At 35.1% G+C, this 27,901-nt stretch overlaps 1 protein-coding gene across 2 annotated transcripts in view; it reads left to right on the forward strand.

The window, feature by feature from the left end:
• Positions 1–27,901, forward strand: part of LOC115210953 (solute carrier family 12 member 8) — a 91,171-nt gene that overhangs the window by 53,039 nt on the left and 10,231 nt on the right. For both annotated transcript variants that reach the window (XM_029779750.2, XM_029779751.2), the window contains exons 3-7: positions 15,322–15,462; positions 19,237–19,428; positions 20,104–20,221; positions 21,601–21,714; positions 26,245–26,446. In XM_029779750.2, the coding sequence (XP_029635610.1) occupies positions 15,322–15,462; positions 19,237–19,428; positions 20,104–20,221; positions 21,601–21,714; positions 26,245–26,446 (767 nt within the window). The remainder of the gene's footprint in view (positions 1–15,321; positions 15,463–19,236; positions 19,429–20,103; positions 20,222–21,600; positions 21,715–26,244; positions 26,447–27,901) is intronic.

The following is a 27,901-nucleotide window of genomic DNA, read 5'->3' on the forward strand; positions in this document are numbered from 1 at the left end:
AAAGTATAATTTGTTCTGCAAAGTGAGAGGAAATCCAAAGTGCATGTTATGCTTTGCATTTCATCTTCTACTTCCATCCTGTTCCAATGAACTTTAATAAACTACAATCTTACTAATAGACAGTTATTTTCCAGTGTCATTATTTTAAATTGCCTAATCAGTGAATTTTCTTCCTACAAGTGTGGGCTCTCTTAGATGCTTTGTGATTAGCTTTGTTTTGACTTCACTTTGCTGAGGAGGTCCAAAAAGTCTGAAACATGTCCACAGTTGTCACCATGGTTGTCTATCATATGCAATAAAATTTAATTTTTGGCCAATTAAAATTTTAGGATCTCTCTCTTTATCATTAATGTTTATGGATTTTATCCCTATTAAATATATAATTTCACTTGACTAAAAATTATTTTTGGTTCACTATGTCAAACATAGTGACTACTTAACTATAGTCCAACAACTGGCTTATAAAAAGAGCCAGAGATCAAATGGCCAGCAAGTGTTTTGTAGTTTCAAAATGCTTTGTGTTAAGTTACAATGATTGCACAATGAAAATTAGTCATTTATGATGGAATAAACAAGTCAAGGGCAAACTGCAGCCATAGGACTTTCAGAATGGTTCACCTATGAAAAATCACTTTGAATTTTTTAGTAGGGCAGCCCATCTGATGATGAGCCATGTCTCATTCAGCCTGCTTCTTGAAAAAGGTTGCTATGCCAGGAGTTAACAGAAGTGAAAGAATCCTTGCTCAGCAAAATTTTCCATGCAATTAAATTTAAAACTGCCTTCTGACAAAGTTTAAGAGCCCTTAAAAAAAAACTACTTTATGTCTTTAGATCCAAATAGTAATTTAATGTAAGTTGCTTTCAATGTGTTTATAAAGCATAAACAACTTTCTTCTGGCTGTAATGTTTACTATGTGACATTAATCAAGAGTGAATACATACAAATTGATCTAATAGGCAGCAAAAGCTAAGTAACATTTAGCTTTTAGTAGTTCGTTTTGCTGTTTCTATTTAATATTTTTCAATCAATATTGTAAAGTAGAAATCACTTCTGCAATGGCTGGCATTATTATAAAGTAAAATAATTTTGGCAATGGTTCTTTCTTCAATAAGTAAAAATAAAAATTGGATAACTATTTTTGCATGGCAGTAAATGGAGACTGTGTGTGTTATTTGTAAAGATTGTTATATTTTTATAAAAAGAACACTCTTGAACACCACTAATAGACTAAAATTAAGGAATATGAAAGACTGAAAGGGCTTCAGTATATAGACAAGCTGATATTTTTAAATGGATCTTTATGCAAACAGCAGTCTGTTTTCAAATGATGCATTAATGATATTTCCACAAGTTATGAAATGTGTGAACTAATAGCAAAGAAAGGGAAACCTTAGATTGATAGTTTGTTAACAAGTGTGTAGTTACTGTTGTATGAATTTTAACTCCAGAAAATGTCAGATTATTGGAATTGTTAGTTTATCGCAGAAGAATACGATAAACCATATAAAAAATCTGAATTGTCAACAATATCCAAGTTAGCTTGGAACAACCAGCATCAGAATGTGTGTTGTTATTTGATAGCTGTAAATGAGATAAAAGATATAAATACAGCACTGTTAACTAAATACTTGTATGTGCCATAACAGCAAACTAGGTTTTGTAAAGATTTACTTGCGATAAAATCAATGCATCTCTGAATTCAAGTCAGCAACAGAGATTTCAGTTTACGCTATGATAAACTTAATGGCATCGTTACAGATGATGCAGTTAAGTATTCAACTACTGTAAATACTTAATTAGTTCCGAAGCTTTACTCCAAGAGTGGAAAATCTTTTTAATACTATGAATAAAGATGTTAATGTATAAAAAAAGCCTCAATCAGTTTGCTTAATATAATTGTCTACACACTTCTAGTTTTGTAAAATAAAAAAATTCATTATTTTTCTCAGCATAGATGTGTTCATAGAGGTCCTTATACACTTTCAATTTACCCATAGGATTAAAAAGATTTCCCATCCCTGGTGTAAAGATTTGATATTGAATAAGTCCTTTTATTGTGACTGTACACTCAGACACACAAATTTATATATATTTACATATGTGTGCAACTATGAATATGTAAATAAAATGATTGATAGAATGAGAAGGGTTGAGAGCTGGTAGAGAACTAAATAAAATGCCTTGCATTAGCTAGTCTGGTCTTTCAACATTCTGAATTCAAATCTCATTGAGGTTGGCTCATGAATGATTGAAATAAATACCTGTCATACCCTAAGGTTGATCCAATCAACTATATCAGTGTCTACATAAAATAACTCTTTAGCTTTCTAAATGTAATCAATATACATAGCTCAGTTTACAGAAAAGATATTATACACATTTTGCTATCATTCTTTGAAGATCAAACTTGGTTTTAGTTTAAATGGGTCACCAGATGACTTCTGGTCAGGAACAATAGTTAAGTCAAATACTCTGTTGGCACTCACGTATCTTTCTATTGATTTTAAAACTTTATGTTTACAGTTTGCTATAGAGAAAAAAAATGCAAATAATGATGCTTTGTTTTGGGGAAGTATTAAGAAAAGTAATAAGGATCAATGTAACCTGTTTCCACTGAGGTGATATTCTCCTCTTAGGAATGAGTAGTATCAGATTTTATGAAACATACATAGATGTATATATTTATATATATATATATATATATTTATACATATATGTATATATATGTATATATGTATGTGTATGTATATATATATATAATATATATATATATATATATATGTCTTCATTTCTTATTGTGTTCAACGATTTTTTTATGTCCTTTATCTATATATATGTATATATATACATATGTATATACGTATATACATATATGTATGTATATATGCCTATATTTATATATTATTTATATTATATATGTATATATATATAAAATTTAATCATCATCATCCTCATTTAACGTCCGCTTTCCATGCTGGCATGGGTTGGACGGTTCAACTGGGGTCTGGGAAGCCAGAAGGCTGCACCAGGCCCAGTCTAATCTGGCAGTGTTTCTACGGCTGGATGCCCTTCCTAATGCCAACCACTCCGTGAGTGTAGTGGGTGCTTTTTACGTGCCACTGGCACAGGTGCCAGACTGGGCTGGCAGATGGCCACGATCGGAATGGTGCTTTTTACGTGCCACCGGCACGGGGGCCAGGCGAGGCTGGCAACGGCCACAGTCGAATGGTGCTTAAGGGTAGAAATTGATATTAATCAATTAAAACTAGTGGCCCAGCATATTAAAAAAATCCGAAGATTAAAATATTTTTACATACAAAATTTAAAGGGCTGACCACTAAAAGTGGACGGTCAACATGCTAGATATAGACGTCAAATCACTATTTTCCACAAAGAATATGTTCTCAAATAAAAACTCAGCACAATCCAAAGCATTAAAAATAAGCAAGACAAATGAAAATATACGAAATAAAAACGCCTACCCATGTACCGATCAGTTTCGATTGTTTATTTGAGAACATATTCTTTGTGGAAAATAGTGATTTGACGTCTATATCTAGCATGTTGACCATCCACTTTTAGTGGGCAGTCCTTTAAATTTTGTATGTATATATATATATATATATATATATATATATATATATATAGATAGATATAGATATATATATGTATATATTAGAAGAAATAAGGTACTCAGAAATCTGGATGGTTTTATATTTACAGATATTTATTAATATGTCACATGTTTTTATAAATCATATATTAGCACTTGCATCTACTCCAGTAGAATCTCCAGATTATAATACCTGTACATCAGCTCCAAATATTCTAATATATATATATATATATATATATATATATATATCATTGTCATCATCATCATCATCATCGTTTTATGTCTGTTTTCCATGCTAGCATGGGTTGGACGGTTCGACCGCGGTCTGGGAAGCCAGGAGGCTGCACCAGTCTGATCTGGCAGTGTTTCTACAGCTGGATGCTCTTCCTAATGCCAACCACTCCGTGAGTGTAGTGGGCGCTTTTTACTTGCCACCGGCACAGGTGCCAGGGGAGGCTGGCAACAGCCGCGTTCGGTTGGTACTTTTTACATGCCACCGGCATGGAAGCCAGTCAAGGCAGCGCTGGCATTGGCCACGTTTGGATAGTGCTTTTTATGTGCCACCGGCACAGGTATCACAACTACAATTTCTATTTGATTTTTATTTTGATGTTGATGTACTTGACTCAATAGGTCTCCTCAAGCACAGTAGGTCGCCCTACAATCCAAGGTAAGCACAGCAGGCCATCCTGCGATCCAAGGTACTTTGGTTGGGCTGGGGCTGCTATGTGAAGCTGGTGCAGGATACAGCCATGAACTCATGTTATTTGTCGGGTCTTTGCAATCACAGCATATCTCCAGAGATCTCGGTCTTTCATCATTGCCTCTGTGAGGCCCAATGTTCGAAGGTCATGCTTGACCACCTCATCCCATGTCTTCCTGGGTCTACTTCTACCCAGATTCCATCAACTGGTGCCAAGCTTTGCCTTTCCCTTGGATAACATTGGTGGCATGGAGAGGGGAGGCTGGTATGCATGGGCGACTGCTGGTCTTCCATAAACAACCTTGCGCAGACTTGTGCCTTGGAGGGTAACTTTGTAGGTGCAATCCCATGGTCATTCATGACCGAAGGGGGTCACACACACACACACATCATCATCATTATTTAACATCCATTTTCTATGTTAGCGTGGATTGGGTGGTTTGACTAAAAACTGGTAAGCTAGGGAGCTGCACTAGGTCCCAAACTGATTTGGTATGGCTGGATGCCCTTCCTATATGAATATGGTTGAGTTAATTATAATTTTATTCAACATATTCTCCACTCAGATTCACACACTTATTGCAGTGGTCGTTCAGTTTTTCTAAGCCTTGTAAAATAACTTAGTAGGTTGGGCCTCCAACCAAGCCTTTCACTATACCCTTTGAGCCAGGAACTTTTCAGTATCACTTATATAAACAAAGAGTCTATATATATAGATAAAACTTAGAAAAGGATGCATAGCGTTTGATCATATATATATATATATATATGTAAGATGCAGGTGCTTCCCTTGCATATTGTTTTGGGTTCAGTCCCACTGTGTGGCACCTTGAGCAATTGTCTTCCACTGTATCCCTGGACCAGCTATAGCTTTGTGAGTGAGTTTTGCAGAAAGAAACTAAAAGGTGTCCATTGTGTGCATTTGTGCATGCATGTACATGTGTGTGTATGCATGCATTTGTTTGTGCACTCAAAAACAGGTACCTTATTTGGAAACAGGTGAGGATTGACAACGGGAAGGGCATCTGGCCATTAAAAAATCTACTCCAACAAATTCTGTTTGCCCCACATAAACATGAAAAAGTGAATGTCAAAACAATTATGACGACGACGATGATGATGGTAATGATGATTGTGGTAATGATGGTGATGATGATATATCAATAGCCATGTTAAAAAAGTTCCTAAACAGGTGGTACAGCAGTGCAGCAATCTAAAATCCGGTTGCATATAGCTTGGATTAGAAAACATGCCACACAACTATTCTTTTATATTATGTCTGCAGACAAATATTTGGTTTTTTTTCTCACTCCTATCATCACTATTTTAGCATTGATAAGACTGAAGATTTGTACATTTAAATACACAATCGACGATGACGATGATGATGATGATGGCAACAAAAGCAGTGGTTGCAACAATGGCAGTGATGATTATGATGATATATTTCTTTCAATGTGTTGTTAATCTTAATATACCACCTAATATCACTGCAGCTGTCAGAAGAGGAGGAGGGGAGATTTCTATGGCTTTTTTTTTCAGAATTTCATAGTGCTTCTTAATTGACAAGACAGAGATATGCAGGGTAAATGTTTAGTTGAAATTCTGGAGATAAGGATTGAGGTGGGAAGAGAAGCCAAGTGTAATGTACCATCAACTGTTGCAGAGGAATAGAAGCAATGGAAGAAACAGAGGGGTGGTGCAGTTTTTTGGTATTGGTGAGGGAAGGCTTGCTTATTAGTAATTAGTGTCTTGGATACCATCAAAATTGTATGTATAGGCACTGGTGTGGCTGTGTGGTAAATAAGCTTGCTTATAACCATGTAGTCCTGGATTCAATCCTACCATGTGACATTTTGGGTGAATGTCTCATACTATAGCCCTGGGTTGACCAAAGCCTTGTGAATGGGTGGATTTGTTTGACAGAAATTGGAAGAATCCCATTATATGTATATGTATGTATATACATATGTGTGTGCATGCGTGTATGTGTGTGTGTGTGTGTGCATCTGTGTACACTTGTCTTGAAATCATGTAATGGTTGTAAACGAGCATCACTGTCATACAAGCAAGGTTGGTCATTGCCAGTCTTCTATGAAAAACATATCTGGTCATGGAGCTATTTTACCTAGCCTGAAAACAGGTGAGGTTTGGTAACAGGAAGGGCATCCAGCTATAGAAACTTTGCTTTAACAAATTCTGTTTGACCCATGCAAGCATGGAAAGATGTGTACTAAAAGATGATGATGCATGCATTGTCCTTTGATGTCCTGTAGAACTTAAAAAACAAACATCTTTTCCTCTGCTGTATATTTTATGTTAGTTTTGTGGTTACATGTACTATGATATAAGAACTGGAAATATATTATATAGGTAGCATACAAATTTGTTTAACCCTTTCATTACTGTATTTATTTTGAGATGTTCTGTGTTTCTTTCAATTACTTTAAATATAACAAAGAATTTAGAAAAATCACTTAGTTATCATTCAGCTAGTATTATGAACGTAAATTGTGACTAAGGTTTGGTGGAAGATTTTACTTTAAAACTTATGTAAACAAGACATTTGTACTCAGAACCAGAGCCGGTTTCAGCCGGGTTGGTAACGAAAGGGTTAAAGGGAGATATAATTGCAATATTACCTAATTAATGACTTAGTTATTTTAATTTAATTGGATTCATTAAATTTGAGGTAAATGATTCATACCACTTGTGGTATATCCATATAACCTGTCTTTATTGAATATGTAAACAGAGAGAGAGAGAGAGGGTGGGGCAAGAATGATAGAAACATTGAACCATCTCATGTCAAATAAGTCAGCATCAAATCAGTGATGCCAAATAGACACTACCAAAAACAGCTGTGCCAATACATCTCATGTCCTGTATGAATGTATATATGTATCTGTATATATAAATACTACCCAGGATAGGGGATTAGCAGAAGAACTAGTAGTGCTTTGGACAAAAGGATTTGCAGTATCTGTTCTTTGTGTTCTGACACTAATATCTGCAATGTCTACAATGACGCTAAGGCCAAACAGTATTGGCTTTAAGATAGCGGACTCTGCTCTATCTTGGACTTCTTGATTGGAGACTCTGTCCTGCCAGCAGATGCCCATTATTGTGCACAGTGATCTTGTATGGAACTGTTCCAACTATGTGATATGCCGGCAGTTTGGAGTCTATGTTTCACAACCGTACAGTAGTGTGGAGAGAATGACAGCTTTGTATATCTTGAGTTTTGTGGACAGCTTCTAGCTTTTCCGTTGCAGTATCTGTCTGTCTGTCCGTCTAATTTGCACATTACAAATACAATCTGTAATCAGAACAGTTAAAATATGGAAAACTTTTCTCAAGTTTAAAATGGAAGTTTTTTTTTTTTTCTACATTCCAGTAATTGATGCAGCTATCTATCTCTGTTAAAAACTAACTTTTTCCTAACAGGAAGATGTCAAATAATTATAAACAGAAGAAAGCATACATAAATATGTATGCATGTTGAGTAGAGTGGAAGAGGTTACACTGTCTCAAGTTCAGAGGATTCACCATTATCATTGATATCAATTTGGTACTTCTGTACTATCATTAGGAAAACAAATCCAAAACACAGTTACCAATTACTTGGCTCAATCCTACATAGAATATTTTGTGGATGGTTTATTCATGCCAATACATTGATTTTTAAACTCATTGTCTATAATTGTCAGCAATTATTTTAATTTCTACTCCATCATGTAACTTGTTGCTTAAGCTAATCTTGGCTTTGAATTTCATCATGAAAATTAATGTCTTCTGACAATAACCAGGTGTGTTGTGTGTGGTGTGTGTGTGTGTGTGTAAGAATTAATTATTGCTCTGTCATTTGACATAAGTGTAACCCAAGTTGTGATTTCTTGTACAGCTGTTGTAAAGATTTAATCAATAGAGTTGACTTTAGCTATTTATGCTTCGTAAACTCTATAATTTATGCTAGTGGGTGTATATGTTAATGTGTGTGTATGTGTGTGTGTGGGGGGGGGGTAGGAGCAGATGTATATGCTTGGGTTTGGGTTCTGTTATGATTTAGTTGGAGAGATGAGCAGTACCCATGACAATTGTAGGTCCTTTATATCTTAAATGATGATGATGATGACACACACACACATACATACATACATACATACAAACATACATGTATGCCATCATCATCATCATTTAATATCCGGTCACCTTGTTGCCATGATTTGGACGGTTTGACATGAAGCTGGCTAGCAGGGAGCCGTTCGGAGTCCCAGCTGTCTATTGTGGTATTGTTTCTATGGCTTGGTGTGCCTCCTAATGCTAACCACTTAACAGAGTGTGCTGGGTGCTTTTTACATGTCACCGTCATGGGTGCATTTATGCAGCATCAGCAAGGGTGCATTAATGCAACATTGGCGTGAGTGCCTTTTAAGTGGAACTGGCACCTGAAAGGATAAGCCTGTATATGTGGCAGACTGCGATTTTACTTAGCTTGACAACTCTTATCAAGTACAGCGAGTCACCACATCTCCCAGTTCCTTGTTATTTCCTCAGTGAGGCCCAGCATCTGAAGATCCATTCTTACCACTTTGTTCTATGTCTTCCTAGGTTTACCCCTTCCACAGGTACTCTCCACAGTTAGAGCTCAGTCCTTCTTTATGCAGCTATCCCCGAACATATGTAAAGATTGATATATGCTTTTATTTTGTTTTATTGTAAACTCTTTTATTTTAACCTTAATTGAATTTTCTAAAATATTTTTCCAATGTATTTATGAAAGTGACTTAGCTTTACCAAAATGTTCAGCTACCTTTACCCTTTATAAGTATTTATTATTACCCATCCCCAAGGTAGTAATCTGATAGAACCATTAGCTTGCTGGACAAACTGCTTAGGGGTATTTTGTCTGTCTTTACAAGGGGGTGTTGAAAAGTGTCTGGCTTTGGGTAACAGAAAATACTGAAGGATCTGTTAACTATGATTTTATTCAACGTATTCCCCTATCAGATGCACTTACTTATTGCAGCAGTCTATAAGATTTTCTAAGCTCTGTAAAAGTACTTGGAAGGTTGGTCCTCTGGCCAGGCCTTTCATGACACCCTTAAAACCAGGAACTTTTCAGCACCCCCTTGTACATACTGAGCTTAAATTTCACCAAGGTCGATTTTACCTTTCATCCTTTCAATGTTGATAAAATAAGTACCAGTTGAGTACAAGGGTAGATATAATCAACTGTCTGTCTCCCCCACCAAAATTTCATACATTGGGCCTAGAGTAGAAAGGGTTGTTATCTATCCCAAAGGTGGTGAGCTGTTAGAATCTTTAACAAACCAGATAAAATACTTTGTGGCATTTCTTCTGGGTTGATGAAATAAGTGCCAACTGAGCACTAGGGTGGGTCAATGAATTCAACTAGCTCCTTACCCAAAATTTCAGGCCTTGTACCTATAGTAGAAAGAATTATTATCTGTTCTTACTGCTTTCTGTACTTTTCATTTCTCCACTTTGCTTTTCAATAATCTATCTTCTATCCTTCTTCTTTTTTTCCTAACTTAATCCATATACTAACATATCTTTCTAGTGTCCTTGCACCCTCACCTCACAATCACTCTTTCATTCACCTTTCATGTCTTTTCATCTCATCTCCTCTCTCTTTTAAGTTCATTTTATTGTCTTATACCTTCTCTTCCTTCTCCTCTTATAAGCATGCAAGGGATTGCTGAAAAGTTCCTGGCTTTGGGTAGAAAGAAATACAGGAGGCTTCGTTAATTATGATTTTATCCAACATATTCCCCTCTCAGATTCACACACTTATTGCAGCGGTCCTTCAGTTTTTCTAAGCCCTGTAAAAGAACTCAGAAAGTTGGGCCTCCAACCAGGCCTTTTGCCAAAAACTTTTCCGCACCTCCTCATATATTCCCACTTGACACTAAAACATCTTTATAAAACACCTACTAAAGATGCCTTAAAATGTAGCACTTCACACTATCTTTTCTCCTTTTTTTCTTTCTTAATGTTTCCCCTTCTGCTTTTATTTTTAGTATTTTAGTATGTTTTCTTTCTCTTACGTCTCTACTTTACTTTTTTAATTTGGTTACTTTCTTTTTCATTCCTTTTCTTTCTCTGTATTCTCTCGTTGTGTATTTACTCTATCTTTTTCTTATGTATAATATCTGGCTCAACCATCTACTAATTTTTATAAGCTTTACTTTGGCCAAAATTTTTTAACTCTACCAACCCATGGAATTTTCTTTTGAAATAATGATGTGATATTGTTTTTAATTAGTGAAAAAATTGTCATGTTCTTGAGCAAAATACTTTATTTCATGTTGCTCCAGTTCACTCAGCTGTAGAAATGAGTTGCGACATCACTGGTGCTAAGCTGTATTAGTGGAAAATGTCTTGTGGTAATTGTTCCAGCTCTATACATTTTGAGTTCAAATCCCACTGAGATCAATGTTGTCTTTCATCTCTCTGCGTACGACTTAAAAGGATTAAAGGCAAAACTGACTTCTGCAGGATTTGAGTTCAGAATGCAAAGAGGTGTGACTAAATATCAAACCCTGTGACTTTTAGTAATAACAATAATCAAATAATAATAATGATGTCAATAAGCATAAAATGGTTATAATTACATAATTTTGCTCCAAATTCAGTATCGGTACATATTAGTGCATAAACTTCTACCAATATTGAGCCATTGCTTAATCTTTGTATTTCCTAAAAAACAAATCTCATTTTCTTTTATCTCCTTTATCAAGAATAGAAGTATGTCAAAAAATGTTGAGATCAATAGTTTCTTGCAAATTATTTATTGTTGATTGAGTCAATTAAATACAGATGTTACATACAAAACAAAAAAATCTCTATTGTTATAAACACCCACAAAGTTATCAACCACCTCATCAACAACAACACTGAACACCTTTTTGATCTCCATGTGTCTAACACACGTGGACATGCCTACAAAGTCAGAAAACAACACAGCTCCCATGACTTTCGGAAACATTTTTTCACGCTCAGAATTGCTGAAGCATGGAATAAACTGTCTGCGTCAGTTGTTGACTGCCATGACACTGCATCCTTTAAGGCCCTCATGCTTTCCGAAATCCACCGAAACTACACCTGATTATATATACACTTTAGATGAGTTGTAGTGCACCTGAGCACTGTACACAATTATTATTATTATTATTATTATATAAACAAAAATTGCAGCAATGATTGTAAATTGGTAAAGTGTTAGACAACACTCCTTGTGGTATTTAGCTATGTCCCTTTATATTGTGGTTTCAAATTCTGTTAGGGCTGATAAATAAGTCAAATACTGGGGGTCAATATAATTGACTGTTCTTTCATCAATAATCTGAGTCCAGTAGCATATGCCAGATGAAAGTGCATTACCTAATGTTTAGGGTGTTGCACTCACAAACATAATATTGTGGTTTCAATTCCCAGACTGAGCAGTGCATTGTGTTCTTGATCAAAACACTTCATTTTTCATTGCTCCAGTCCACTCAACTGTAAATGAGTACCAGCATTAACTGAAATGTTAACCTTGTGACAGACCAGCATCCATTTCAGAGAGGGGAGTTGTAATCTCAGTCATTTATACATCATGGAAATTAGGTCAAATTCTGGTTTTATGAGTCTGAGTTATCATGATAGACCTAACTGTATGTTAAAAATCAGTATTTGAAATAGTACAGTGACTATATATACCGTGTGGTAATTAGTTATGTCGATTTAAGACAGTAGCTGCCAAAGTGGGTGGTAGTGTTCCCCCTGGGGGCAGTGGAAAATTCGAAGTGGGTGTTGAAGAAAAGTGGGGTGATAATGAGGTAACAATTCATGTAAAAATTGGGTCAATAATGGGGTGGTGATTCATGTAAAAACAACAAAATAATGAGTTCATTAGGTTTAAGTTTTATTTGTTAAATACTGTTGCTTTGAATTTGCTTCAGAAAGTGGTCTATGTTTGTGAGGGTTAGTTGGGGTGCGGTCACTAGGAATGTGGCCTGGGTGTCAAGGGGGCGGCAACCCGAAAAAGTTTGGGAACCACTGATTTAAGATGTTTGACTTAGCGGTTACTAGGCCATGAGTTTGATTCCCGGTAGTGTATTGTCCTTGAGCAAGCCACTTTATTTCATGTTGTTCCAGTTAAATCACTGGCAAAAATGAGTTATACTTGTAGTTCAGTTGGATAGCCTTGTCCCTTTCTGTGTCTTTCTGAATCTCCCTGAGAACTACATTAAGGATACATATGTCTGTGGAATGCTCAGCCACTAGTACATTAATTTCATGAGCAGTCTGTTCTGGTGATCAAATCAACTAGAACACTCTTTGTCACAATTGATGGAGTATCCAACCTTTTAAGCCCAGTGTTTAAATCCTACAAAAGTTGACATTAGCTTTTAACTTTCTGGAGTCAATAAAATAAATCCAAGAAATACTGCAGTCAGTTAAATCAACTGTTTCCTCCCCCAAAATGTGTAGTGATGTGCCTATATTAGACAATCATCATCATCATCATCATCATCATCCTGACATCCACTTTTTCACGCTTGCGTGGAGTTTGTTGAAGCAGATTTTCTTTGGCTGAATGCTCTTCCTGTTACCAACCTTCCTTTGTTTCCAAGCAAACTAATATTTCACCATGGCCAGACATGTTTTCACAGAAGAGTGGATATGGTCAACACTGCTTGTCTGACAGTGATACTCATTTGTAACTATCATACAAAGTCAAGACAAGGAGCCACAAACATACACATATTTACACATACATAAACATATATATTCATATATGATAAGCTTCCACACAATATATATCCACCAAATTCACTCTCAAGGCTTTGGCTGATCTGGGGCTATAATAGAAAACATTTGTACAAGATGCTATACTGTGGGACTGAACCCAGAACCATGTGGTTAGGAAGCAAACTTAACCACACAGCCATGACTATACCTTAGAAATCAATATTATTTCTTTGGTTCCTGAGAAACTTTAAACCCTTAATTGTAGCCATGCTGGAGCACTATTAAAACACAGATCTTACTTGCATTTGTTTGTTTGTTTGTTTTGCCCTGTATTACATTTGGTGTTGTTACTGTTGCTGAAACAGGATTATTTAAGGCAGTGAATCTAAGACAAAACTGTAATAACATTGGATGCCTTGTGGTATTGTTCTGGTTCTTTGCATCCTGAATCCAAATCCCACCATGGCCTACCTGTGTGGTAAACTTAATCTGTTGCCTGGTTGAACAACCACCACCAGGTACTGTGGGTACCTTTAGTAGAGTTTTTTTTAACAAGAGTAGCATATCATTACTAATAATAGTTAAAAAGACAAATCTATGTTGTATGTCTTCAGGCATGGCTGTGCGATAAGAACTTAGTTTGCTTCAGAACCATATGGTTCTGGGTTCACTTCTACTGAATGGTACCTTGGGTAAATGTTTCTACTATAGCTTTCAGGCTGACCAAAGGCTTGTGAGAGGATTTGGTAGATGGAAATTGAAAGAAACCCATCGTGTGTGTGTGTGTGTATATGTCTCCCCACCTCTCTCTATATATATTTGTGTGAGTGTCTTTGCGCATGTCCCCTTACCTCTTTGTCAACGGGTTTTGGTTTGTTTACATCCCTGTAACTTAGTGGTTTGGCAAAGAGACCAATAGATTTAGTACCAGACTTTAAAAAATAAGTACTGGGTATTAAAGCAGCGCTCCAGCATGGCCACAGTCCAGTGAGTGAAACAAGTACGATATAAAAGATATGATTAAATAGATATAAAACTTTTGGCAGTTGATAATGTCTGCTACTCTTACTATTACTGCTGCTACAATGGTTTCTTAATTAGCAAGCAACTATTGTGTCCATAAAACATTTCAAAAAAGCAAAAAACCTGATAAGTTAATGGCTCAATCAGGAATTGAAATTTCACTATAAATAAAATAATGAAAATGTCTGAAGGACATTCAACAGCTTCAATTTCATGCCACACCATATAACGCTGTGAAGCAATAATTGCCTTACCTATTAAACCAACAGTTTAGCTGCTTAACCATACAACCAGTTGTGCAGAACATTTATAATGAATGTGTAACTTGTCATTCTACTAGTTATGTATACAATGGTATAGTAACCCTGAAAATTGTAATTAGTCATTGTGAAATTCCACTGCTTGTTCTCCAATTGCAAATTAACAATTACTAAATTATTGCACACTTACAGCAGTAACTCAGATATCATGTATAGCAATTACTACCAGCTTTTAACAGAACAGTTAGCAAAAACTATTTTTTTTTTAATATGCCATAGTTTTGTTGAGTCACATCTAGTCTTGTTGGTTGAGTGCTTGCATACTAAGCTGAGAAGTTGACAGGTCATATCCCATCATCTGCTAAACAGTCTCTTGGTCCACCATAGAAGGAATTGCTTCTTTTTCCTTCACATTTTTTCTATTGCTTTTTTTTTAATGTTTACTCTTCTTATTTTTGTGGTGATGGTCATGATGGAAATTAAAGCAAACTGAATCAGTGACATTCATTTAAATATCTGATCCTCACATCAAGAGTAGCAAGTTCCATCTAATCTAATCTATTCTAATCTAATGCTCTAGGGAACAGCACAAATATTGCAATATTCCAAAGTCTCTTTCCATCAATCTGATACTCATTTTCAAATGATTTTATCAATATATTCATTTGAAACATCATTAGATTAAATTAGTGATGTGAATAACATTTATAATGCTGTGACACTGGTCTGTCTGAGAGACTGGTGTGTATTTTAACATACAAGTCTCTTTAGGAAGTTTCTCTGAGACAAAATATTATAGCTCTATTTTTCCATCCTCTTAAGTATATGAACTGAGATCAGTTCAGCCAGTTGTACTGACCCACCAAACTGAAGGGCCTTTTGCTTGTTACAAACCATTATTATTGCAAATATTCTTTAGTATAATTATATATATGTATATTTTCTTTCCTTTTTTCAGCAATTATCCCATAAACCATGGTGGAAAGCCAATTTTTTCATCTCAGAACCCATTCTATTTGGGACTTGGGATGGTGTTTTTACATCCTGTCTTATCAACTTACTTGGAGTTGTTATCTTTCTGCGAATGGGATGGATTGTGGTAAGATTGGTTTCTTTACTTCTATAAATTTGTCACATCTCTCAGGTACAAATGTGGATGTGTATTTGAGAAGTTCACTTCATAACCACTTGTTTTCAGGTTTCATCTGATTGCTTGGTACCTTGCATAAGTATTTTCTTCTGTAGCCTCATGAGTGTAATTTAGTACATGGAAACTGTACTAAAGCCTATCATATGTGTCTGTGTCTGTGTTTGTGTGTGCATACATGTGTTGGTATTTTGTGTGTTCATATTAACACCAACCTAAAAAAAAAACAGTGTTGTTGTTTCTATGGTCCCTTTTATGTCCCTTAACTTTGCAGTTCAATAAAAAGCAATCAATAAGATATTATAACCAGTATACTATAACCAGTATACTATAACCAGTATAAAATTTTTTTTAAAAATTAATGACAACTAAACATCATGACACATGAGAATGATCTCTCTATTCATAATGGTTGTAGTTAGTCTTTTCTTATGATACTACAAAGTATTGTTGATCTATAATCAGAGCTATCTTACATTAAGAGGTATGGGATGTTGGAAAGGAGCAATGTTTTGGTAGGGTTCTTGCTAATTCCTTCTCAGGACAGCTCATCAGTCAGTAGCTACCACCACACATTCATGACTCACTTGTAGCCCCATAAACTGTATCAGTCTACTACCTCCTGTGCACAGGCATTAGCTGGCTGGTTAGAGTAAGATGAAAGTAACGGATGGGTTTTAAACATATGAAATTCTTCAGGTGATTGTGAAGAATAGATTTCTAGCAGATATTGCAGAGGAAACTCAGCCACTGGTGGTCAAACTTCAACTGTTGAAGAGACAATACTTACCAACATCAAAGTGAGATGCATACTTTAGAGAGGCATGCCTATTGCCTTGATCATCCTACTGAATCCCTTGTGTATCTCTAGTTGTCTCAGCTCACCTTGTCACTGGGCCAGGAAGTCAGGAATGAATGAATGAGGCTGTCTGTCCAGCACAGCTCTCTTTTATTATAATCCCAAGTCTATCACAAGTAATATAAGTAGTAGCAGGTGCAATTTTCTGGTCACTATGCAACTGTATCCTTCATTGCTGATGCTCTTTTAAGAAATGCTGCTAGTAGTTAAAAGCTGCCATTTTGGTCATCTTCAAAAGGAAAGGATGACCAAGAAATTAAAGAGATCATTAATAGCTCAGTAGACAAGATATTAAACCAGCTGCTCATATGAGTTCAAATTAGCTTCAAGTATTTCATTATGTTTCTGAACAGAATACTTTATTTTATATTACCTCATCTCACCTGTCAAGGATATTATACAGGAATCCTGTCTTGAAAGAGATTTATCTTTCATTAGCTTAAAAAACCTAAACTACAAGCTTGGGAGGTTTTCACATTCTTTACATTATAATTTTTTTTTCTACTACAGGCTTGAAATTTTGATAGAAGGGAAAAATCAATTTACACTGACCCCAATATTCAACTGGTCTTTATTTTATTAACCCTGAAAGAATGAAAGGCAAAATCAACCTTGGCTGTATTTGAACTCAGAATGTAAAAAGCTGGAAGAAATACTGCTGAGAATTTTGTCCAGCATGTTAACGATTCTGCCAACTCACTGCTTTTCTTTACATTGTAATGTATTGTAATATAATTTGAGTTGAATACAAATATCTATCATGACCGAAGTACACAGAATAATTTCCCAAATACTTTAGTCAATAGACAGTTTTTACTACTTTGCTTTTTCATAACACCAGGATCAATCCCATTTGACAAAAATTAAACAGAACTTGCATAATTATTTCATTATTTTAGCTCTGACTCTTTGTTCAGCTGTAGCATGATTTATAACTATCATTAATCATTTGTTAATCAGAACAGCACTGTTCAAACTCATGTAACCATTTAATATCAATATCTATTAGCTGACAGGGAAGTTTCAAAAATGATTGAACGATGGACTTAAAATGTCTTGCAGTATTTAATTTTGTGTCTTTACATTCAGTTTAAATTCTGTTGTCACTGACTTTGCCTTTCATTCTTTTGAGATAAAATAAATACCAGATAATTACTTGGATCAATTTAAATTTATTATGCTTCTCCTTTAACAACTTGTGGTCTTTGTTGGTACTTCCCTATTATTGATAGTCAATTTTAGATTTACTAAAGGATTAATAAATAAGAAATCAACTATTACAGGTGTAATAATTGATCAATGACTTTCAGAATAGCTATCACTACCTCATGGAGAAAGAAAAAGATAAAGAATTGGGAGATTGTTTCCAGCTGTAAAAGAACTTTTTAATATTTATCATTTTCACCATCCATTTTCATACACTTTTCTGGTAAATTTTTACCGGTACTTTACTCCTTGAGGTAATGATAACTATTATTCTGAAAACCTGCCAATCATCTATTACACCCATCTCACAAGTGAAATAGTTTATTTATTAATCCTTTAATAAAAAGAAAAAATAGGAAAGTACCCTTTTGTCAATGTGTTAAACCAATACATGTTACTTTATGGTATTTACCCTATAACCAAGAAAATCAATCACATTAAATGTATGTCTGAAAAATGGAATTATAATTGTTTTTTCCTTGTGCACTGCTATCCTGTCTTATGGTGGCTTTTATGGCTTTATTAATATTATTTATTCAGAACCAGAACTGCAATGGTTTAAAACCTTCTCAATGACTAAGAAATATATTAAATATTTCTGTGATGTCTCAATTGTGAATATGAGTTATTATTAAACGATGATGATGATGATGATGATGATACAACCATGATGATGATGATGATGATGACTGTATAATACAAAGACACATGCGAATAATTTTCTCCTCTTAATCATCTCCTTCTACACAAAGCTATGGATTTTAAGAGTAAAATATAAGTCCAGTAACATGGAGTCAACTATACATACATACACACATACGTATGTACATACATACATACATACATACATTCATTCATTCATTCATTCATTCATTCATTCATTCATTCATTCATTTATTCTGGAATAAAATATATACCAGTAATATACCTGACTCAAAATATTTGATTATACACACTCTCTCATAAGACTGGACAAAGGAAACAATTTGTTTCCTGTGTTTTTATTGTCTTTCAATTTCAACACGAATCGATTAGTTATTGTATTAGCAATTGTTCATATTCATAGAACTTTTGTTATTTCTAACCACTCGTGAAATTTATGCAAAACCTGTTATGATGTAGTCAAACACTTTGCATAGTGATGTAAGTCAACAACTGCAGTACAACTGGAACTCACTAGTTAAGCACTAGTTCACAGTCATATACATCACATTATTATTATTAGCTGTAAGGCTAAGATGCCAAACGATTGACCATATAGTCAGAAGTTCAAATCCTACTACTGCTATTGTGTTGTACTGTTATTATAGCTTGTATTTCAATAGCCATCTATGTATCATACTTAATGTATATACATCATTGATTGGCTTATTACTGTGGTTTTACAACAATTTGCTTGGCTGAATAAAGAAGAAAAGGTTTTGTTTTTACTTCCATACTTCAGTGGACATAGGTAACAAGAATATCTTGCAGTAAACACATTTGTTTCTAAAAACCTAATACCCGACACATGTATACATTCAGAAAGAGATGCCAAACAGTGAACAAAAAGTGTGGGATTATCATCTTAGTTTTTCTCTTTATTTCAAATTCTGTCTTTCAGAAATAAAATACGACCTCATTGGAATGAAAATTGTAATAAAAAAATTTCTTTCTTTCAGGGCAATACTGGGATTTGGTTGGCTATTGTAGTTATTTTATTTTCATCGGGAGTTGTTTTAATTGTGTCCCTGAGTGCCATTGGAGTATGCGAGCGGTGTAAGATGGATGGTGGAGGAGTCTACTTCCTCATCTCACATGTACTTGGAGGCAGAATTGGTGGCAGTGTTGGTGTAATGTATTGCTTCTCACAGGTAATTATCAATTTGAATTTCTACTTTGGATAGAATTTTTTTCAGTTCATGAGGTAACAATTCTTAAAGGGAGAAACTGCAACAAACTTAGAGAGAGTCAATTGGTATGCTAGAAATAACTGCCAAATCTTCATGGTCAATCAATGTGCTAGAAATAGCAACCAACCAAACAAAAAAAAGAAGAACACGGTACAGAATTACAAATACAAACAACAAGAAATAACAACAGGCACCATGCCATATGATAAAGAAAATACTGGCTGGCTCCATGCCAGTGGCACGTAAAAGGGCACCATTCAAACATGATCATTACCAACTTCACCTTACTGGTACCTGTGCCGGTGGCATGTGTAAAAAGATTCCAGCGAGGTCATTGCCAGTACCACCTGACTGGCCCCGTGCTAGTGGCACATAAAAAGCACCCACTACACTCTTGGAGTGGTTGGCGTTAGGAAGAGCATCCAGCTGTAGAAACTCTGCTAGATCAAGATTGGAGCCTGGTGCAGCCGTCTGGTTTGCCAGCCCTCAGTCAAAATCGTCCAACCCATGCTAGCGTGGAAGGTGGACGTTAAATGATGATGATGATGATGATTGTAAATAAGAAATGTCAAACATCTCTACACTCTATGTACAGAATATGAGTTAGAAAATTATCAATTAATAACTCTATTACAGGCTGCTGGTTGCTCCTTATCAGTAATGGGTTTTGGAGAATCCATTATGGGTTTAATGGAAGACTCTAATCCATGGATTGCACGAGGGATTGCTACTGCTGTTGTGCTGCTGCTTTTAGGTAAGCAATGTTATTTTATATAAATCATCTCATGCATTGTGGCTGTCTGTGTATGTAATAATCAGTAAGTAGTGCAGTAAGTCATTGAAGTTTGAAGAGACAGTGTGTGTGTTTATTGCAGTTTCTTGTGTGTACAGTATGATGTACAGTTGCTACTGGTGAATTTAGTGCTCCACATAGAGCATCATCACCCTCTCTACTTCCTATAAAGTGGTGTGGTTACCACTGTACTTAGCATTATTACTAGTTATGGTAAACAAAGGAAATTTGGGAAAAAATTATGATGAACACAAGATGCATTTTATATCATTTGCTCTCTATGTACATTTCACCATATATATATATATATATATATATATATGTATATATGTATATATATATAGGATCAGGCATGGCTATGTAGTAAGAAGCTTGCCTCCCGACCACATGGTTCTTAGTTCAGTCCCACTGCATGGCACCTTTGGCAAGTGTCTTCTACTATTACCACAGGCTGACCAAAGTCTTGTGAGTGGAATTCGTAGATGGAAATTGAAAGAAGCCTGTCATATATATATATATATATTCAAGTAATGCCTCAAGGTGCTTATCATCAAACTCAACAGGACGTCCTGTTCAATCTTCATCTTCAAGACTGAAATTTCCACTTCTGAATTTTGCCTTCTGCAAGTTCTTTCATTCAAACATTCTTTCCTATAAACTGAGTGTATGTTTCGAGTCACTTAGGATGCAGAGTTTCCTTTTTTTTTGTATTCATAAAGTAATTAAGTGCCTCAAATGCTCTTTGGATACTTCCATGTTAGAAAGGGTTTTAATCAAAGAAATTTTAATTCTATTATTCTGAAAAATGATATTTAATTAGTTTAAATGTACACAAATGCATAAAAATAATTTTTAATTCCATTACACATTCTAAAATGCTATTAAATTTCATTCAATTTTAAAAAAGGTAAAATCACACAGAACTTATGGGATGACTTGAATATATTTTTTATAGCCAATGTAACTGTATGCATGTGTGTGTGTGTGTGTGTGTGTGTGTGTGTCTAGTATGTAAAATTCTGTTATCTAATTTATTTCTCTCTGTCCAAATTTTCCTTCAAGAAAGACATCATCCAAACGGCTGGATTTTCCACTCCTCACAGAAAATTCACTGTACTCTTTTTATTGATTTTACTACATAATATTAGTCTTGTTGACATAGACCAACTCAAACCTCTTTGGTATCTGTTTGGTCATATATATATATATATATATATATGCATGTATTTATGACCAGAAAAATAAATATTGATTTTAATAGGTGAGTGTGAAGAAAAAACCCTATAATTAAAGCCATATGTCTACCTATATCTACCTCTTTCTCTTTTTATCACCAATAGGTATTAATGTAGCAGGTGTTAAATGGGTGATTCGAGTTCAGTTGGTGTTGCTGGTTATTATTTTCCTATCAGTGATGGATTTCTTAGTTGGATCCTTTGTCCACACAGATCCAGGTAATACCAAATGTTTTAATTCTCATTTACCATCCTTTCTCTCAAAATTGCTGGCCTTGTGTCTATGTTAGAAACAATTTAAACATGGCAAAATAGTAAAATTGTTGGAGCATTAGAGAAAAAAACAAACTTTGTAGTATTTCTTCTGGTTCTTTACATTAGAAGAGTCCAGTTTGCTGGACATTGTTGTAGAGCTGAAAACGAGGTAATTTCTACTTTTCTCCTCTGAAAGCCATCTGCTTGCGATACCAAAGGGCGCACACTCTCCTACCCTGATGTAATTTCCAGGGATACAGGCATCCAGCAACAGGACCTCCGTAATGCTATGATGGACTGTGAAGTCTGGCGTAACATAGTAAATTCCATTGTCTAGACCACGGTCGAACAATGATTATGATGATGACATTTCAAATCCTGTTGACCCCTCAATAAAATATTAGGGGTTGATGATATCAACTTAGTTTCTTCACTTAAAATTGTTGGCCTTGTGTCTATGTTACAAACAATTATTATTAAGGTGGTAGTGGATTGGCAGAATTGTTAAAGCATCAGACAAAATGCTTTTTGATATTTTTCTTCAGCTCTTTGCATTCTCATTTCAAATCCTACCAAGGGTGGCTTTGCCTTTCAACTATTTCTCTGGTGTCAGTAAAATCTACTGGGTTAATTATCCTTTTGAGGTCAATGAAGTAATGAACGGGTGAAGTGCTGGAGTCAATGGTATTGACTAACCCTTCCCTTCAAAATTGTTGACCTTGTTCCTAAATTAGAAACAATTATTATTATTATTATTATTCTTATTGAGCTGGCTGAATTGTTAGCAGGTCAGGCAAAACGCTTAGCGGCATTTCATCCATCGTTACGTTCTGAGTACAAATTCCACCAAGGCTGACTTTACCTGTCATCCTTCTGAGGTCGATTAAGTAAGTACCAGTTATGCACTGGGGTTAATGTAACTGACTTATTCCCTTCCCCCAAATTCCAGGCCTTCTGCCTACAGTAGAAAGGATTATTATTATCATTGAAAGGCAGTGAGCTGGCAGTATCATTATCATCCTCACAAAATGCTTAACGGTATTTAATGCGTCTTTACGTTCTGAGTTCAAATTCCACCAAGGTCAACTTTGCCTTTCATCCTTTCAGGGTCAATAAAACAAGCAGCAGTTCAGCACTGGGGGTTGATGTAATAAACTTATCCAACACCTTACTGAAATTGCTGGCCTTGTGTATATAGTAGAAAGGAATTTTATTACTACAGAGATGGTCAGCTGGCTGAATTATTAGTGCACCGGACAAAATGCTTAGCATTTAATCCATCTTTACATTCTGAGTTCAAATTTTGCCAAGGTTAACTTGGCCTTTCACCCTTTTGGGAGTCGATAAAATAAGTACCAGTTGAACTATGGTGTCGATGTAATCAACTTGCCCTCTCCTGAAGTTGCTGGCCTTGTGCCAAAACTTGAGACTATTATTATTATTATTATTATTATTATTACTATTATTATTATTATTATTATTATTATTATTATTATTATTATTATTATTATTATTATTATTATTATTATTATTATTATTATTATTATTCTTCTTCTTCTTCTTCTTCTTCTTCTTCTTCTTCTTCTTCTTCTTCTTCTTCTTCTTCTTCTTCTTCTTCTTCTTCTTCTTCTTCTTCTTCTTCTTCTTCTTCTTCTTCTTCTTCTTCTTCTTCTTCTTCTTCTTCTTCTTCTTCTTCTTCTTCTTCTTCTTCTTCTTCTTCACTATTAGTATACAATATCGTGAGGTTGTTGATTGAAGATATTGTGTCAACCAGGGGTTTGTATTGTTTGTCAAGTCACAACAAGGACCTCAGACAGACAGTACTTTACGCAATATGCGTGCAGTTCCAAGTAATGCCAAACTTTTGCAATACACCTAGGTTGTAGGCTATTACTAAAGTTTTCAGATACTTTTTCGGATTGGATGGTATTGAACCCAATGCTCCAATGACAATAAGGATAACCTTTGTTTGACTCTCGTAGCTATCACATCTTAGCGATTTCAATTCTCAGGTCTACATATTTATCAATCTTTTCTTTTTCTTTCATGATGATAAGTTGATCTCCTGGCACTGCCACGTCAATTGTTAGGCACTCTTGTTTGTCCCTCCTAAAGGTTACTATACCCAGCTTTCAATGCTCTAATACCTTGTCTGTCTGGAAGTCAAAGTCCCAGAGAATTTATTATTATTGTTGTTATTATCATTATCAGTAATACTAATAAGGCATCAAGCTAGAAGAATTGTTATTGTGTTGGACAAAATACTTTGTGGCATTGATTCTGGCTCTTTACATTCCGAGTTCAAAATATGCAAAGGTTGAATATGACTTTCATCCCTTCAGGGTTGATAAAATAAAGTACCAGTCCAGCACTAGGTGTCAATGTTATTGACTAGCACACCTCCCACCAAGATTTCAGGTTCTGTGCTCATAGTAGAAAGGATTATTATTGTTATTGTTGTTGCTATTGATGTTATTGTTGATATTATTATTATTATTGTAGTTGTAGTAGTAGTATCAGTAGCAGAAGTATTTTGGTTGAGGTCACAACTATGCATATACAACAAAAGTTGTGCTGTTGATTAGGTCAAAAATACATCAAACTGCAAGAGAATAAATATTCTCAAAACTTATGTTAAAGAGTACTTTTTGAAGATTTCACTTTAAAAGAATTATTATAATTCTACTAAAACCATGATTTGTGATCATTATGAAATACATAGCCAGTATCTTTAGTTAGCCAGTGATTGTATTGAAAATATAGCTGTAGGTCAAAGAACATATGTGACCTGTTGTATTTTGGCCGATAGTAAGTTGATTTCTTATAAAGGGTATCTGTAAAATCGTTCGTGAGCAGAACATAATATTGATTTGGGAAAATTTATATATGTTTGACGTAATGCACTAGATATTGCCTATATTAAAATTGGATTTTTTTGTTCAAATTTCATAAAGTAAGAATTGAACAACAATATTTATAGTGTGCTACAGCTGCATAATCATGTCGTCTTAGAGTTGTACTATATTTTATTTTGTGCTCTGGGGACAGTTATATGTCACAATATTTAAAGGTATACACATAATACACCATGCACATACATATATATATAGATATGTCTGACCATGCATATGTGTGTCTAATATATATATATATATATATATATATATCATAAGGACGGATGTATATGTCTACCTGCTAGAAATGAGAGCTAAAACTCTCGTTTAAACCATTGAAATAACACTGAAAACAACAACAGATTCTGTTATTGTTTTCAGTGTTATTTTGATGGTTTAAACGTGGGTTTTAACTCTCATTTCTAGCAGATAGACGTATATATACATCCTTATGATTGATATAATTTTAATTCTATAGCTATATAATGCTATTTTAGGCATGCAACCACCTATATTAATGTTGCTGTTATTATCATCTATTTATATTGCCTTTGATAATAATAGCAATATAAATGTCTATATAAATATTCAAACATGAATATTATCTCCTGATTAGTATATATATATATATATATGTGTGTGTATATAGTTAGTTATTAATGAGGGATTATCTATGGGCAAAATACTTTATAATCTCTGTTAGTATACCAGGTTAAAAATATTGTTTAGATTAGTAAGAAACTGTGCATTCATGTGGTAGGGTCCAAGGTTATAAACTATAACCTTGGACCCTGACATAAGGATGTGCAGAGTTCCTTACTAAAATAAAAGCGTAAATATCCCCTTTGGTCATGAATAACCATGAGATTGCACCTAGAATGTTCCCCTCCGAGGCACAAGTCCGAGTAAGGTTATTTATGGAAGACCAGCAGTTGTCCGTGCATACCAGCCTCCCTTCTCCACACCAGTGATGTTATCCAAAGGAAAGGCAAAGGCCGATGCAGCGGAGTGAACTGGAGCAACGTGAAATAAAGTGTCTTGCTCAAGAACATAAGACACAGCCCGGTCTGGGAATCAAACTCACTACCTCATGATTGTGAGCCTAATGCTCTAGCCACTGAGTCATGTACTTTCATACACACACCCACAAATATACATAAAAGAAAAGATGATTTTTACAGCATTGAAGATGAGACTTAATATGGTTATAACTCCAAAATTATTTTAGGGCTGGAGTAAAAATATATCCCTACAGAGAATTTTTAAAAATAGTTAATCTTTTTATCTTTTGTATCTAGTTTTCTTATTTCTATCATTTTTAAAAATCTAAAATGATAGAATAACCTTCCTCGGATTTGTGCCTCAGAGGGGAACTTTCTAGGTGCAATCCCATGGTCATTCATGACCAAAGGGGGTCTTTACCCTTTTATTCTATCATCTGACTCATACATTGTTCGCTTTCCAGACATTTCTACATTACTGCATGTACTTTATATGCACTTTCTGACAAGTTGTGGTGCACCTGAGCACTGTATACAATAATTTCATTATTATTATTATTAAAATATAATGTCCATGCTGCTTTTTTATATTTTTATAGCAAATGGTGTATTGGGCTATTTAGCTTCAAATCTGAACAACAACAGCCAGTCTGACTTTTTAGAGGGAGAATCATTTTTTACCATCATGGGCTTATTCTTTTCTACGGTCACTGGAATATTGGCCGGCATTAATATGAGTGGTGACCTTCATGATCCTTTCAATAACATTCCAACAGGCACTCTCTCAGCTTTAGGAGTTTCGTAAGTAAACAATGAATATTCCCTTCTTTCTTTCTTTCTTTCTTCCTTTGTCTCTCACTCTGTCTGTTTCTCTCCCTCCCTCCCGCCTCCCTCCCTCCCGCCTCCCTCCCTCTTCCTTTTCCTTCCTTCCTTCTAAATAACAGGTTTCATTATTAGCTAAATTGTTGGCTATCTGACAGAGCTGTTACCACGCCAGACAAAATGCTATTCTTCCAGCTCTTTATGTTTTGAGTTCAAATGCTGCTGAGGTCCATTTTGCCTTTCATCTAAACTGAAAGAAAATCATTGTGTTTATGTATGTATGTATGTATGTATGTATGTGTGTGTGAGTGTGTGTACTTAGAAGGTTGTTTATTATGGCTGGTCAGAGAGTGACTTTTGGTTTTGCTCCCACAAAGTGCTTAGATGTATAGCTGACTCATCAAGTTCAATTTTTTGGTTTATAAAATTCACTGACTATGACGTTTTCCTCTCTTCAGTTGTAAGGAGCTCATGTACCTCTGGCCATTTGAGCCAGACAAGTTGCCTATACAGCTAAGAGCTTTATAAGTGTAAAACCAATTGTCACTCTCTGACCTGCCATAACAAACAACCTGCTAAATATACTACTGCTCTAACGTTTTAGAGTGTGTTCCTTTTTCATGTATATGAACTACTGATATGTATGTATGTGTGTGTGTGTGTGTATGTATGTATGTCATCTTCATAGTCATAAAGTGAGACAGATGAGTGACAACCTGGCCACTGGTGGTGGTGTAACATACCATACTAATCATATCTGTCGGGCATGTGGAAGAGAGTGTAATTTGGCAGGAGGACTTAAACGACATGCAAAGGTACATGAAGCCCAGTTACAACTACAGCCGGCTATTACTGGTAAAGGTATTAGTTGCCAATTCTGTACAAGACATTGTAGATCTTTAGCTGGGCTAAAAAGTCACAGTCGATCACAGGACCAGTAACAGTTAAGCTTCGTGCAATGGCCATACTCAATAACGAGGGAGCAGCCATAATGTATGTATGTATATATGTATTAATGTGTCTGTGTCTTTGAGTCCTACCAATGCTTGACAACCAGTGTTGGTTTGTTTACATTCCTGTAACTTAACATTTCGTTAAAAGAGACCAATAGAATAAGTACTGAGCTTAAAAATATGAACTGGGATTAATTTGTTTGGCTAAACCCTTCAAGGCAGTGCCCTGGCATGACTGCAGTCCAATGAAGGAAACAAGTAAGAGATAAAACACTTTCAGATGCCATTTTGACCTTAGTTTAGAAGGCCTACTTTTGTCATATACTAAGGATTACATAAATAGTAGAAGTGCCTGTGGTATACTCAGCTACTTACGTTACAAACTGAGTCGATAGTTTCATTGACCAAACAATTAGAACTCAGGAAATCCATAGAAATCATGCAAATTCTATATTATTTTTGTATGCAAACATTACTTTTT

Source organism: Octopus sinensis, linkage group LG4 (genome assembly GCF_006345805.1).
Source record: "Octopus sinensis linkage group LG4, ASM634580v1, whole genome shotgun sequence".
NCBI lineage: Eukaryota > Metazoa > Mollusca > Cephalopoda > Octopoda > Octopodidae > Octopus > Octopus sinensis.